At 50.1% G+C, this 11950-nt stretch overlaps 1 protein-coding gene across 3 annotated transcripts; it reads right to left on the bottom strand.

Moving 5' to 3' along the window:
• Positions 1-386: 386 nt before the first annotated feature.
• LOC109745749 (uncharacterized) lies at positions 387-11593 on the bottom strand. 3 transcript variants are annotated; one of them, XM_020304865.4, is made up of 9 exons: positions 11068-11588; positions 10147-10241; positions 9971-10049; positions 9721-9823; positions 9229-9372; positions 8620-8678; positions 7976-8043; positions 757-966; positions 387-669 (listed from the first exon to the last, which is right to left on the bottom strand). In XM_020304865.4, exons 2-8 carry the CDS (start codon positions 10206-10208, stop codon positions 939-941), a joined length of 543 nt encoding a protein of 180 aa, XP_020160454.1. In that variant the 5' UTR covers positions 10209-10241; positions 11068-11588; the 3' UTR covers positions 387-669; positions 757-938. The 3 variants fall into 3 exon arrangements, with proteins under 3 accessions (XP_020160454.1, XP_040247137.1, XP_020160453.1); XM_040391203.3 differs by having other exon boundaries at positions 476-669; positions 757-1163; positions 11068-11593; XM_020304864.4 differs by lacking the exon at positions 387-669 and adding an exon at positions 1065-1163 and having other exon boundaries at positions 760-966; positions 11068-11592.
• Between the last annotated feature and the right edge of the window lie 357 nt (positions 11594-11950).

Here is an 11950-nt window from a genome sequence, read left to right as displayed (position 1 = left end):
AAACTATAACAAGAACGCAGCAATATTAATATATTATTGATTCAGAGACCAACACTGAATACTTACATCCCCAATATCAGCACCAACAGAAACTCCTTCAGAAATAACTTTTGCTAAGGCAGCAGCATCTCCAAAACCCAAATTGACACCTTGACCGGCCAAGGGGTGAACTGTATGAGCAGCATCACCAACTAGTGCTAGCCCTTTTGAAACATAATCATGGGAATGCATCAGTGACAACGGAAATGCCATTCTCTCAGAGATCAACCCAATTGCTCTTGGTGGTACTTCAAAGCATTCTTTTGTAGACGCTGCAGTATGTCCACTGCCAGAAAATAACTTTTCCATGTAATGGTCAAGACTACTAGAGCTGGGATGCGGTCCATAACCAAAATCCAATGCACGGTTCACTGACATCACAAAATCTTCAGAGCTCATTGACTTATGGCGCGATGCCTCCTCTGGGCTCATTGTCCACACTATATTGCTGAAGTTGTCACCTATTGGAAGTAGGGCAATCGGACCAGAAGGGAGAAACCTCTGCCATGCACAGTCATTCGCTGTTGTATGCTCTACTGTGCATATAATCGCACTCTGAGGATAACTCCACCCAGTTGTTTTTATGCCAGCAACCTGCCTTACATTTGATTTGGAACCATCAGCTCCTACCTGTAACCACCAGCTTAAATAAGCGTTTGAAGGCAATAAAAACATACAAAAGTTTGAATGAATGGAGAATCGTATATATGAAATTACCACCAACTTCGAATATAAAGTCTGCCCATCACTTAGATCAAGCTTAACCAAACTACTACGGCGTAGTTCCTCTGAAGTATTCCCAATGGAATCTGCCTCAGTTGATGGTAGCTTCACTCCTCCTACTCCTATGTGCCTGCTCTTTCATGGGAAAGCAAGAGACACCAATCGGGCAGGGTAGATCATCTTTTCAAGGTCTTTCTTTTGCTCCTGATAAGGTAAACATCCAAAGTATCAATTTAAGGTGACTATTCCGATGGAAAAAAAACCCATTGGTATTCAGCAAGTTTATAAACTAGGAAACAAACCATTGGTATGGAGTGAGGTAGTATTAGGAGAAATCAAACATCAGGCTAAACATCTAGATGCAAATCAAAATCATCCAAAGTTCGTTGGAAAAGACAAACCTGTAAACATAACAAAAGTGAGCTGCAAAGTGTTAGATGTGTTAGATGTGTATAGTCTCTTTTCGGTATATCCCCATTGTATAAGGGGTTTCCTGCACTTTACCACACATGTATATGTAATGGCCTTTGGCCCTCAGTAAAGTCAGTTGCTGTTTATCCAACATGGTATCAGATGTTAGGTTCCCCTCTCTCCCGCACGCTGCAACTCCGTGCTAATCCCTCTCTCGATCCGGCGCCTCCTGCCTGGCTGGCGGTCCGGGCGAGCAGCTTCGTCCGGCCCTCCCCGTCGCGGATCCCAATCCCGCTGCTCCGCCCCGGTCACGGCCGCCTCTTCCCGTCCGGCCGCACCTGCTCTACTCCGGCCTGCCCGCTACAAGCCTCGCCGGAAATCAGTGTCCCGTGGCCGGATCTGGCCGTCTCCGCCTTGCTGGACCCCGCCGAGCTGCTGGAGCCCCGGATCCGTCCCCTCTCCACCCGGCCGCCGTCGCCCCTTGTCCGGCCGGCCCTCGGACCACCGGCTGTCGCCGCCCCCGGGGCTCCCCTTTTTCCGCTGACGCAGAGCGCCTCAGGCTTGCTGTTCTGGTTCGGGCCTCCTCCCTCGAGCGCCCCAGCCGCCCCTCCCTCGAGCGCCCCAGCCGCGAGCGGGCCCGGGCCCTTTCTGGATCCTGATTTGCCGCTCCTGCCTCGAGCGCACGAGTCTCTGCTCGATCCCGATCCAGTTTTCGATCGGTTGACTTCAAAAAAAAGGAGAAAGAACAGGAAAAGAGGAGAGCTCGGCAATGTCTTCTTCGGGATATGTGGCTGTTCCTCGCTGCTCCGTGATCTTTGATGGCACCAACTATGCTGAGTTTGTTGGCTTCATGCGTATCCATATGCGCGGCCTTCTGCTGTGGGGCGTGCTCTCTGGCCAGGTACCCTGTCCGCCCTGCCCTGTTGCTCCGGTGGCTCCTGTTCCGCCGGTTCCGCCGGTGCTTGCTACTGACGCTTCTCAGGCTGATCGGGATGCAGCGAAGGCTCTTGATGATGCTGCAGTTGATGCGTATGATCAGCAGGTATCCGCATACTCTGATGCTCTTTCTGTCTACCGGGATGATCTGTCTGCTTACACGCAGTGGTGTAATGATGATGCTCGGGCTGCTGCTGTTCTCACTGCGAGTGTCCTTCCTCAGTTTGCTTCGGAGTTTATGGGCCTCGGCACTGTTGCAGCAATGTGGTCCTATCTTTGTCAGCGCTATCAGCCCTCTGGAGATGCTCTATACCTCTCTGTGGTGCGTCAGGAGCATGCTCTTCAGCAGGGCGACTCGTCTGTTGATGAGTTCTATTCACAGTGCTCTGCCATCTAGCGTCAGCTTGACTCACTGAGGACAGTTGTTTGTGGCACTTGCCGTTGCTGTCAGACTACGCGGTCTGACTTGGAGTTTCAGAGGGTTCATGAGTTCTTATCTCGTCTCCGCTTCGAGTTTGAGCCCCGACGGGCTCACTTACTTGCTCGTGGTCGTGTTCCTATCTCGGGGGGTACTTGCTGAGCTTCGTGCTGAGGAGACCCGTCTTTGCTCTGCTGGGTTACTTGTGGTTCCTTCAGTGTTGGCCACCCGGGCTCCTGTGTCATCTGCTCGCCTCACTGCTCCACCACTCTTGCCCACTCCTTCAGGGGGGGTGAGCCGTCCTCTTTATGCTGAGAAGAGTAAGTAGCGCCGTGACACTTTCTGTGGTTACTGCTCCCGGTCAGGTCACCCAGAGTCTGATTGTCGCCAGAAGAAGCAAGATCAGAGACGCTCCCCTTCCAGTGGCCCTCCTGCGTCTTCCTTGACTCAGTCACTCACTGACTAGGACGTACGCCTCAAGCGTCTACTTGCCTCCTCTGGCTCCTCATCGACTGGTTCAGCTGCTGCTATGACTGCATCCCCTTCTACATCACCGCAGACCTCTACTCAGTCAGGTACATCCTCGTGGGTTCTGGATTCTGGAGCCTCCTTTCATATGTCTTCTGATTCTTCTGTGTTGTCTTCTCTCTGACCTCTTGACTCACCTGTTAATGTTCTTACCGCCGATGGCACACCTCTTCCTGTTGCTAGTCGTGGTCTTCTTTCCACTCCATCCTTTTCTGTTCCTAGTGTTTCCCATGTTCCTCGCCTTACCATGAATCTTTTTTCTGCTGCCCAACTCACTGATTATGGTTGTCGTGTCATTCTTGATACCGACTCTTGCTCCATTCAGGATCGTCGCACCAAGGCTTTGGTTGGTGTTGGCCCCCGGCGCCGTGAGTCAAAGGGCCTTTGGGAGGTTGACTGGCTTTGTGTTCCTTCCGCTGCCACCACTTCTGCCAACTCCCATGCTCTTGCTGCCTCTTCGTCCGCGTCATTCCAGCAGTGGCATCATCGTCTTGGTCACATCTGTGGCTCTCGCTTGTCTTCGTTAGTTCGTCAGGGCCTCTTAGGGTCTGTATCTGGAGATGTCTCCTTACATTGTAATGGTTGCAGACTTGGCAAACAGACTCAGTTACCTTATCCTACTAGTGAGTCTGTATCTCAGCGTCCTTTTGACTTAGTTCATTCTGATGTCTGGGGTCCTGCTCCCTTTGATTCGAAAGGTGGTCATCGCTACTATGTCTTGTTTATTGATGATTTCTCTCGCTACACTTGGCTCTACTTTATGAAATCTTGTAGCGAGGTTCTCTCTATATACAAACGTTTTGCTGCCATGGTTCACACCCAGTTTTCCACGCCCATTCGTACTTTTCGTGCTGACTCCGCTGGTGAGTTTATCTCCCAGCTGTTGCGTGGTTTTCTTGCGGAACAAGGTACTCTTGCCCAGTTCTCATGTCCTGGTGCACATGCTCAGAATGGCGTTGCCGAACGTAAGCATCGTCATCTACTTGAGACGGCTCGTGCTCTGATGATTGCCGCTTCTCTCCCACCCCATTTTTGGGCTGAGGCTGTTTCTGCATCCACCTATCTCATCAACATACAGCCATCGACTGCTATGCAGGGTGGTATTCCTATGGAGTGTCTCACTGGTCGCTCTCCTGACTACTCAGCTCTTCGTATGTTTGGATGTGTGTGCTATTTCCTTCTTGCCCCGCGAGAACGCACCAAACTGACTGCTCAGTCGGTTGAGTGTGTTTTTCTTGGCTACAGTGATGAGTACAAGGGCTATCGCTGCTGGGATCCTGTTGGTCGTCGTTTACGCATCTCGCGTGATGTGACCTTTGACGAGTCTCGCTCTTACTACCCACGTCCTTCTACCTTGAGCTTCTCTGTGGACGATCTTTCTTTTCTTCTTCTCCCTGATACACCCTGCTATGTGCCTCCTCATGTTTTTCCTCCTCCGCCTGCACCTCTCCTTCCTTCTCCTTCACCACCGACACCATCTTCCCCATCCTCCTCCTCCAACTCTCCACCATCATCTCCAGTCCGTCGCCCTCTCTCACCATTTCCTCTTCACTATACGCGTTGCCTTCGTTCTGAGGATGTTTCCCCTGATGCGCCTTGGTGCACCTCCTTTCACACCTCCCCCGGTTCATAACCTCCGTGCTCGGCCTCACCCACCGCCTGATCGCTACTCTCCTGATCGGTACGGTCTCTCTGTTATTGCTGAGCCCACCTCCTATCGGACTGCCATGACTCAGCCTGAATGGCAACTTGCGATGGCCGAAGAGCTTGCTGCCCTTGAGCGCTCTGGCACATGGGATCTGGTTTCCCTTCCTTCCGGTGTGCGTCCCATCACCTGCAAGTGGGTCTACAAGATTAAGACTCGCTTCGATGGTTTTCTTGAGCGCTACAAAGCTCGTCTTGTGGCCCGTGGTTTCCAGCAGGAGCAGGGACGCGATTATGATGAGACATTCGCTCCTGTGGCTCACATGACCACTGTCCGCACTCTTCTTGTTGTGGCTTCTGTTCGTCAACGGTCTATCTCTCAACTTGATGTCCAGAACGCCTTTCTCAATGGCGAGTTGCGTGAGGAGGTTTACATGCAGCCACCACCGGGGTACTATGCTCCTGACGGTATGGTCTGTCGACTTCGCCGCTCTCTCTATGGTCTTAAACAGGCCCCTCGCGCCTGGTTTGAGCGCTTCGCCTCTGTGGTGACTGCCGCTGGTTTCTTGCCCAGTGATCATGATCCCGCGCTGTTTGTTCACACATCTCGTGGTCGGACCCTTCTCCTTCTTTATGTTGATGACATGATCATCGCTGGTGACGACTCTGACTACATCGCCTTTGTTAAGGCCCGCCTTCACGACCAGTTCCTCATGACTGATCTTGGTCCTCTTCGCTATTTTCTTGGGATTGAGATCTCCTCGACCTCTGATGACTTCTACATCTCTCAAGAGAAATATATTCAGGATCTTCTTGCTCGAGCTGCTCTCAGTGATGACCGCACTGTTGTGACTCCTATGGAGCTCAACGTTCAGCTTCGTGCCTCTGATGGTGACCCTCTTCCTAATCCCACTCGCTATCGTCATCTCGTTGGTAGCCTTGTCTATCTTGCTATCCTGTTCACATCCTGAGTCGGTTTGTCTCAGCCCTCACCTCTGTCCACTATAGTCACCTCCTCCGTGTTCTATGATATCTTCGTGGCACGATCTCTCAGCGTCTTTTCTTTCCCCGCTCCAGTCCTCTTGAGCTCCAGGCTTACTCTGATGCTACCTGGGCTAGTGATCCCTCTGATCGACGCTCGCTGTCTGCTTACTGTGTCTTTCTTGGTGGCTCTCTTATTGCCTGGAAGACAAAGAAACAGACTGCAGTTTCTCGCTCGAGTACAGAGGCTGAGTTGCGAGCCATGGCTATGCTGACGGCTGAGGTGATTTGGTTACGGTGGTTGCTTGAGGACTTTGGTGTGTCTGCTACTACCTCGACTCCCTTACTGTTAGACAATACTGGTGCTATCAGTATTGCACGCGACCCGGTGAAGCATGAGCTCACCAAGCACATCGGTGTGGATGCCCACTTTGTGCATGCTGCTGTGCAGGATCAGACTCTCGCTCTTCACTATGTGCCCTCTGAGTTACAGTTGGCTGACTTCTTCACGAAGGCACAGACTCGAGCGCAGCATGCCTTTTTCCTCTCCAAACTCAGTGTTGTTGATCCACCATGAGTTTGAGGGGGGGGGGGTGTTAGATGTGTATAGTCTCTTTTCGGTATATCCCCATTGTATAAGGGGTTTCCTGCACTTTACCACACATGTATCTGTAATGGCCTTTGGCCCTCAGTAAAGTCAGTTGCTGTTTATCCAACACAAAGCACCTTGTTCTCCACCACACATCTAAGAGCATCTCCGGCCAGGCCCTCAAGAAGCCTCCCCAGGCGCATTTTTAGACGCCGGCGGGCAAAAAACGACCCACTCGGGGTCCCAGGAACCAGTTTTGCGCCGGTTTTGACGAAAGTTACGGCCGGCACGCCCATTCCAAACCCAGTCCCCCGGGAGGCAGCTGGAACGCCGGCATCTCTTTTTCGCATGCAACGGCCCACTTGCCAGCCCCTCTTTCTCCCCTCTCTCTCATCTCTCCTCTCCTTTCTCTCTTTTCTTTCTCCTCTCTCCTCTCCTCTTCCTTCCACCACGGCACCACCTACCACACACAGCCGGAGCGGGGCTCGCGCGGCCGTGGCGGCGCACGCATGGCCGGGGCGGGGCTCGCGCTCGCGCGGCCGGAGCAGAGCATGGCCGGGGCTCGCGGAGCGGAGCGCGCATGGCCAGGGCGGGGAGGGGCTCGCGGAGCGGAGCGCGCATGGCCAGGGCGGGGAGGGGCTCGCGGAGCGGAGCGCGCATGGCCAGATGGGGAGCCATGGCGGCGAGGCGTCGGCGCCGGAGCATGGTGTCCGGCGTGTCCGGCATGGACCAGGGCACCTGAGCGTGGTGTTCGGCGTGGACCAGGGCCGGCTCCAGTCCAGGGGCGCGCCGAGGCCGATGGGAGCATGCCGAGCCGACGGCCCGTCTCCTTGCCGATGGCCAGCTGGTCGCCGGGCATCATCTTCACATTCGCCCCGAGTTGGAGCGCGCGAGGCTGTCGTCCCGCGGCGCCTCGACCTGCCCGGCGAGGAAGTCGTCGCGAACGCCCGCTCCAGGCCTAGGTGCGCGCCGAGGCCGCCGTTGGGTAGCGCGGCTGGGCGCCATCCCGGGTCCTCCCGAGCCAAAGCCGCCCCCGTCGAGCTCTGCCTCCTGCTCTCCGTTTTGAGCCGCCCGCGGCACACCTCGCCGGCGCCGTTTCCGCATCCTCGGGAAGCCTCGCCGGCACCGGCCGGACGCCGCTGCCGCCGCCTGCTTCCAAAGCCGCCTGCAGCCTTCGCCAAGTCCGGCCCCAGTCGGTTTCGTCCCCAAGCACAGGCTCTGTGCATCCCGCACGCTGCCGGCTGAGCCGGGCCTCGCCTCCATCCATGCGCGTCCGCGCCTTCGCCGGTTTGCAAGTCACCGGCAAGCTGCCCCGGCCTCAAGTTGCCTCCGCTGTCGGGCTTCACCGGCAAGCAACATCGCCCCCCGCCGTGCGCGGGCGTCGTCTTCTCCATGGTCACCCCACGAGTCACGCCCGCTTCCACGCTCGCCGGGTTCCTCACCGGGCACGCGGGGCACGAGGACAAAGCGGCGGCGGTCGAGCTCGGTGGGCTCGTGCGCAGTGCGTTCGTCGGTCGGGTGGGGGGCGGCTGGAAAATTTCTTGTCCCAGATGCAAAAAATCCGCCGGTGCCTCCCCAGGAGGCCGAAAAAACGCCTCCTGGGGGGCACAACGGCTGGAGATGCTCTAAACAATGCAAAAACAAAGCAAAGTTTATCATGTATCAATGAAGCAGTACAAATTGCAGCAGCTCCCATTCAAACATACCCAAGATATTCTTTGCCCACATCTCTTGCGCTGTACCTCGTGTATCCTAGTCCGGTGTAATCCCACACCTGCCAGCAAAAATGCGTTGCAATCAATGCTTATGCTGAACACCCGCTATCTAAAGCAAGAAACTGTTGCTCTTGCTGTGTGCAAGTGCAGCAATTAAGATGGAAGAAACTGCTGCACTTGTGTGTAAATGCGATAAACAAGAAGAAAATATTGCTCTCATTGTTTGCAGTTGTAACAAAGAAAAAAGGACAAGGCCATATGTAAAGGAGGCACGCTAATGCATGCACATATGGCTGGACAACATGTACCATTCAAGCATAGTTAAACACTTAAACTTCAAGTGATATATTCTATCTAAAATTTAAATGAAATGGGCCAGGTAAAACAGATGTATAATAAGGTATAACACATTATCTTTTATGTTCCATTTCGAAGCTGAGTGAATACTTTGAAGGTGTGAAGTATGTGCTGCATGTTTCATAGGTATTTCAATTGACTCAAATGGTTTATTCACCTTTACTCACTAAGATATGCGCATGAATGACGAAATCTACTACAAGAAGCATCAACAACTTTTTCAGAGTCATCAAGCACAAATCTTCTCCGTGCATATGAAACAAATTGCATGTCATCACCTGCATTTTACCAAAGAATGCATGTCTTTGCTGTAGAATATGCTCCCATGCACCAATATCTGCCACATGATAAAAAAAATGTCATGTATACAATATTATCAGTAGTAACTACACTAGAAGTAGCTAACTGCGTGTTCTCGAGTTTAAAAAAAAAACTGAAACTGTGGGGAAGGCCTGACAGTAAGCTTTATCAAAAGGGGAGAAAAATATACAAGAGGATAATTTACAGGAGGGGGGCCTGTACAAGGGAAGGGAAACAAACACAAAAGGAGCAAAGTTGATCTAGCCAACATCTTAGGGGTGCAGCCTTCTCATCCTTCATTCTGCATTTTTCACTCCCCGGTATGCAAAGTAGTGCAACAATTTTAATCAAACTTGTGAAGAGACACAATTGGTGGCAACAGAAAAAAGAATGATGGCCATACATAGACCAACAGAGTTGGTAGTACACTCCATGGCAGTTCCAGGTTATTGCTACACTACACTCGACAAGAAATACAATTCAGACGAATATTGTGTGATGACAAGTGCTAGGCACATATGCAAACACATCCAAAGTTCTGACATGAAACATGCAATGTCATATCCATTTTATATTTACAATCTTACCTCTGAAGATGGAAATGGTTGCAGGAGTAACAGTGCTGACCCTTGAATCAGGTACACCATCTTTTTTCAGATAATTCCTTGACTTCAATGCAGGATTGCTATCGATGACTGCAACTCGCAGATGTTTGGTCAATGGCATATTGGCTGCATGCATGATAAACAAGCATATAAGAAACTCGAGATTGTATATAGAAGTTGGTACTTCTAATCTGAAACAATCAAAGCATAGGATTGTCAAATTCATACACAAGGCGTTTTCATAAAGCCACCAAACTCCCCTGCAACTACCAGTCTACCAATATTATTAGCAATACTTCACACTGAACTAGTAAAATGGCAGGGAGAATCCCGGAGAACTTTATTCCAATGGTGCCAAGTTTCCTTTTATTAAAACTACTGCCGGCATCTATTCTCAGCCTAAGAGTAACACGAACATTAGCTCATGAACAGTTGATCGAAGGAAGAGAAGTACACGAAGGCAGCAATACCTACACAGTGCACAAGCAACAGCCAAGCCCACCATGCCTCCACCAACAATAGCAACGTCGAGCTCGTCATCTCCAACTTTCACACCACCAACCTTCTCCGCGCAACCCTACATGTCAATGCACAGAGTCGCCCTCAGTTACACACATTTGGAACAAAACCTCAATCAATCTTGCAACTCGCAGCGCCCTGAACGAGCCATTTCTCTGAACACTACAGGGCCACGGCACAGGCGATTAGCTGGGAGAAAAGGTACCTGTGGGCCAACTGCCCCCACTGGCGCTCCAGAGAAGGTCCTCGTGGTCGGCCGGATCCGATTCGCCCTAGCGAAGCATCTGTTGTTTGGGGAGAAGAGAAGAGGCAACGAATGGATGAGCCGGGTGAGAGATCACGGAGCGAGAGGAGGCAGGGAGGGCTCGGCGCCGAGAGCACCTGGTTCTGCATAGCAGGGCGTGTGCGGTGGCTGCCGAGGCGCGCGCAGGTGTCGGCGTCATTGGCAACGAGGGAGAGGGCGGATCTAGGAACACCTGAAAAAATATATTTACAACAAATATGATATGTGAACATTCCAGTTAATTTACCAATAGCACATAGAAGTAGATCAATATGGTCTTCCAGGCACAATAATTTTGTCAATAAAATCTCAGTTTTGCATAAACAAAGCCTACTTAGTACACACCAATTCTTCAACAATTCTAACCCCAAAAAAATTTACATCCTATCAGTCCTTGCATTCTACTCCCTCCGTTTCTAAATATAAGTCGTTTTAGAGATTTCAATATGAACTACATACAGATGTATATAGACATAGTTTATAGTGTAGATTCGCTCATTTTGCTCTGTATGTACTACTCCCTCCGTTCCTAAATATTTGTCTTTCTAGAGATTTCAACAAGTGACTACATACGAAACAAAATGAGTGAATCTACACTCTAAAATATGTTTATATGCATCTGTATGTGGTAGTCCATTTAAAATCTCTAAAAAGACAAATATTTATAAACAGAGGGAGTAGTTCATATTAAAATCTCTGAAAAGACTTATATTTAGGAACAGAGGGAGCAGTATCAAGTATCAATCATAATTGAAAAACATCAGATGAATCAATTAATATACAGTTTGTCTAATTCACATCTAGATGTTTTTAAGGATGTCACATCTAAGCTCCCACAAGTATATAATGCAACAACAAGAAACAAAAAAAACTAGGACAAGAAAAATAGACCACAGACAGAGTCAACATCAAGTTAGATGTAACATAGAGATAGACAGACCCATTAATATAAGGTTTGAATAAGAAAGATAACTCCGAATCAGAAATTGGGAAAATTGGGGGAATGGGAATAACCGTACCTGTGTACTCTGTTGAGTCGTGGCCTCGTGAGACGGTGGGAGGGCTGGCTGGTGGCTGCAGGCAGCTGCTGTAGTGCAGGGCAGGGTGCGCGCCTCACGCGGTCACCCTGCGCACCGCCGGGCGCCGGGCAGGACTGGGCGGCTGGCCGCTGGTGGACTGAGCGTGCGGAAAAGGGCGAGGCGAGGCACGGAGGACGGCGTGAGGCGGCGACGGCCAGTGGCACCTACCGGCGAGGCAGTGACCACGGAGGCCGGCAGGAGGCGAATTCAGATCGGGAGCCGGAGAGGGGGCAGAAGGGAATTGGGGATTTTTTTCCTTTTATTTTTTTGAGATCAGAAATATGCCTCGCTTCAAATTGGACCGGCCCAGCGCGGCACAGACCTTTGGCCCTTTTTCTTTCTTCCTTTTTTTCTTCGGATTTTTGCATTCGTTTGTTTTAACTTTTGCTTGTATTTCAAAATATCCTGAAATATACGTATTATAAAAATAAACTTTTATAAAAAAGTCGGAATTCTTTAATCATGCATTTAAAAAAGTTAACTGTGTATAGAATACATTCACGATGTATATAAAAAATTAACAAAGCGTATGAAAAAAGTAGGAACCAAAAAATACAAAATTTCCATTTTAAATGTTAATCATGACTTTTAAAAATGTTAAATGTGTGTAAAAAAATGTTTCTGATGTATATGAAGAATGTATACAAAAAAGTACAATGTCTGTGGAAAAAAGTAGACATAAAAAATCATAACTTTTAAAAAATGTTGATCATGTATCTGGACAATGTTAAACCTGTATATAAAAACTGTTCCTGGTCTATACGAAAAATGTACAATATGTATGAAAAAGTAGACATCAAAAATATATAATTGAGAAAATGTG

This window comes from Aegilops tauschii, chromosome 5, assembly GCF_002575655.3.
Source record: "Aegilops tauschii subsp. strangulata cultivar AL8/78 chromosome 5, Aet v6.0, whole genome shotgun sequence".
Lineage (NCBI taxonomy): Eukaryota > Viridiplantae > Streptophyta > Magnoliopsida > Poales > Poaceae > Aegilops > Aegilops tauschii.
The sequence above is the reverse complement of the archived record's forward strand: the minus strand, read 5'-3'. Positions and strand labels throughout refer to the sequence as shown.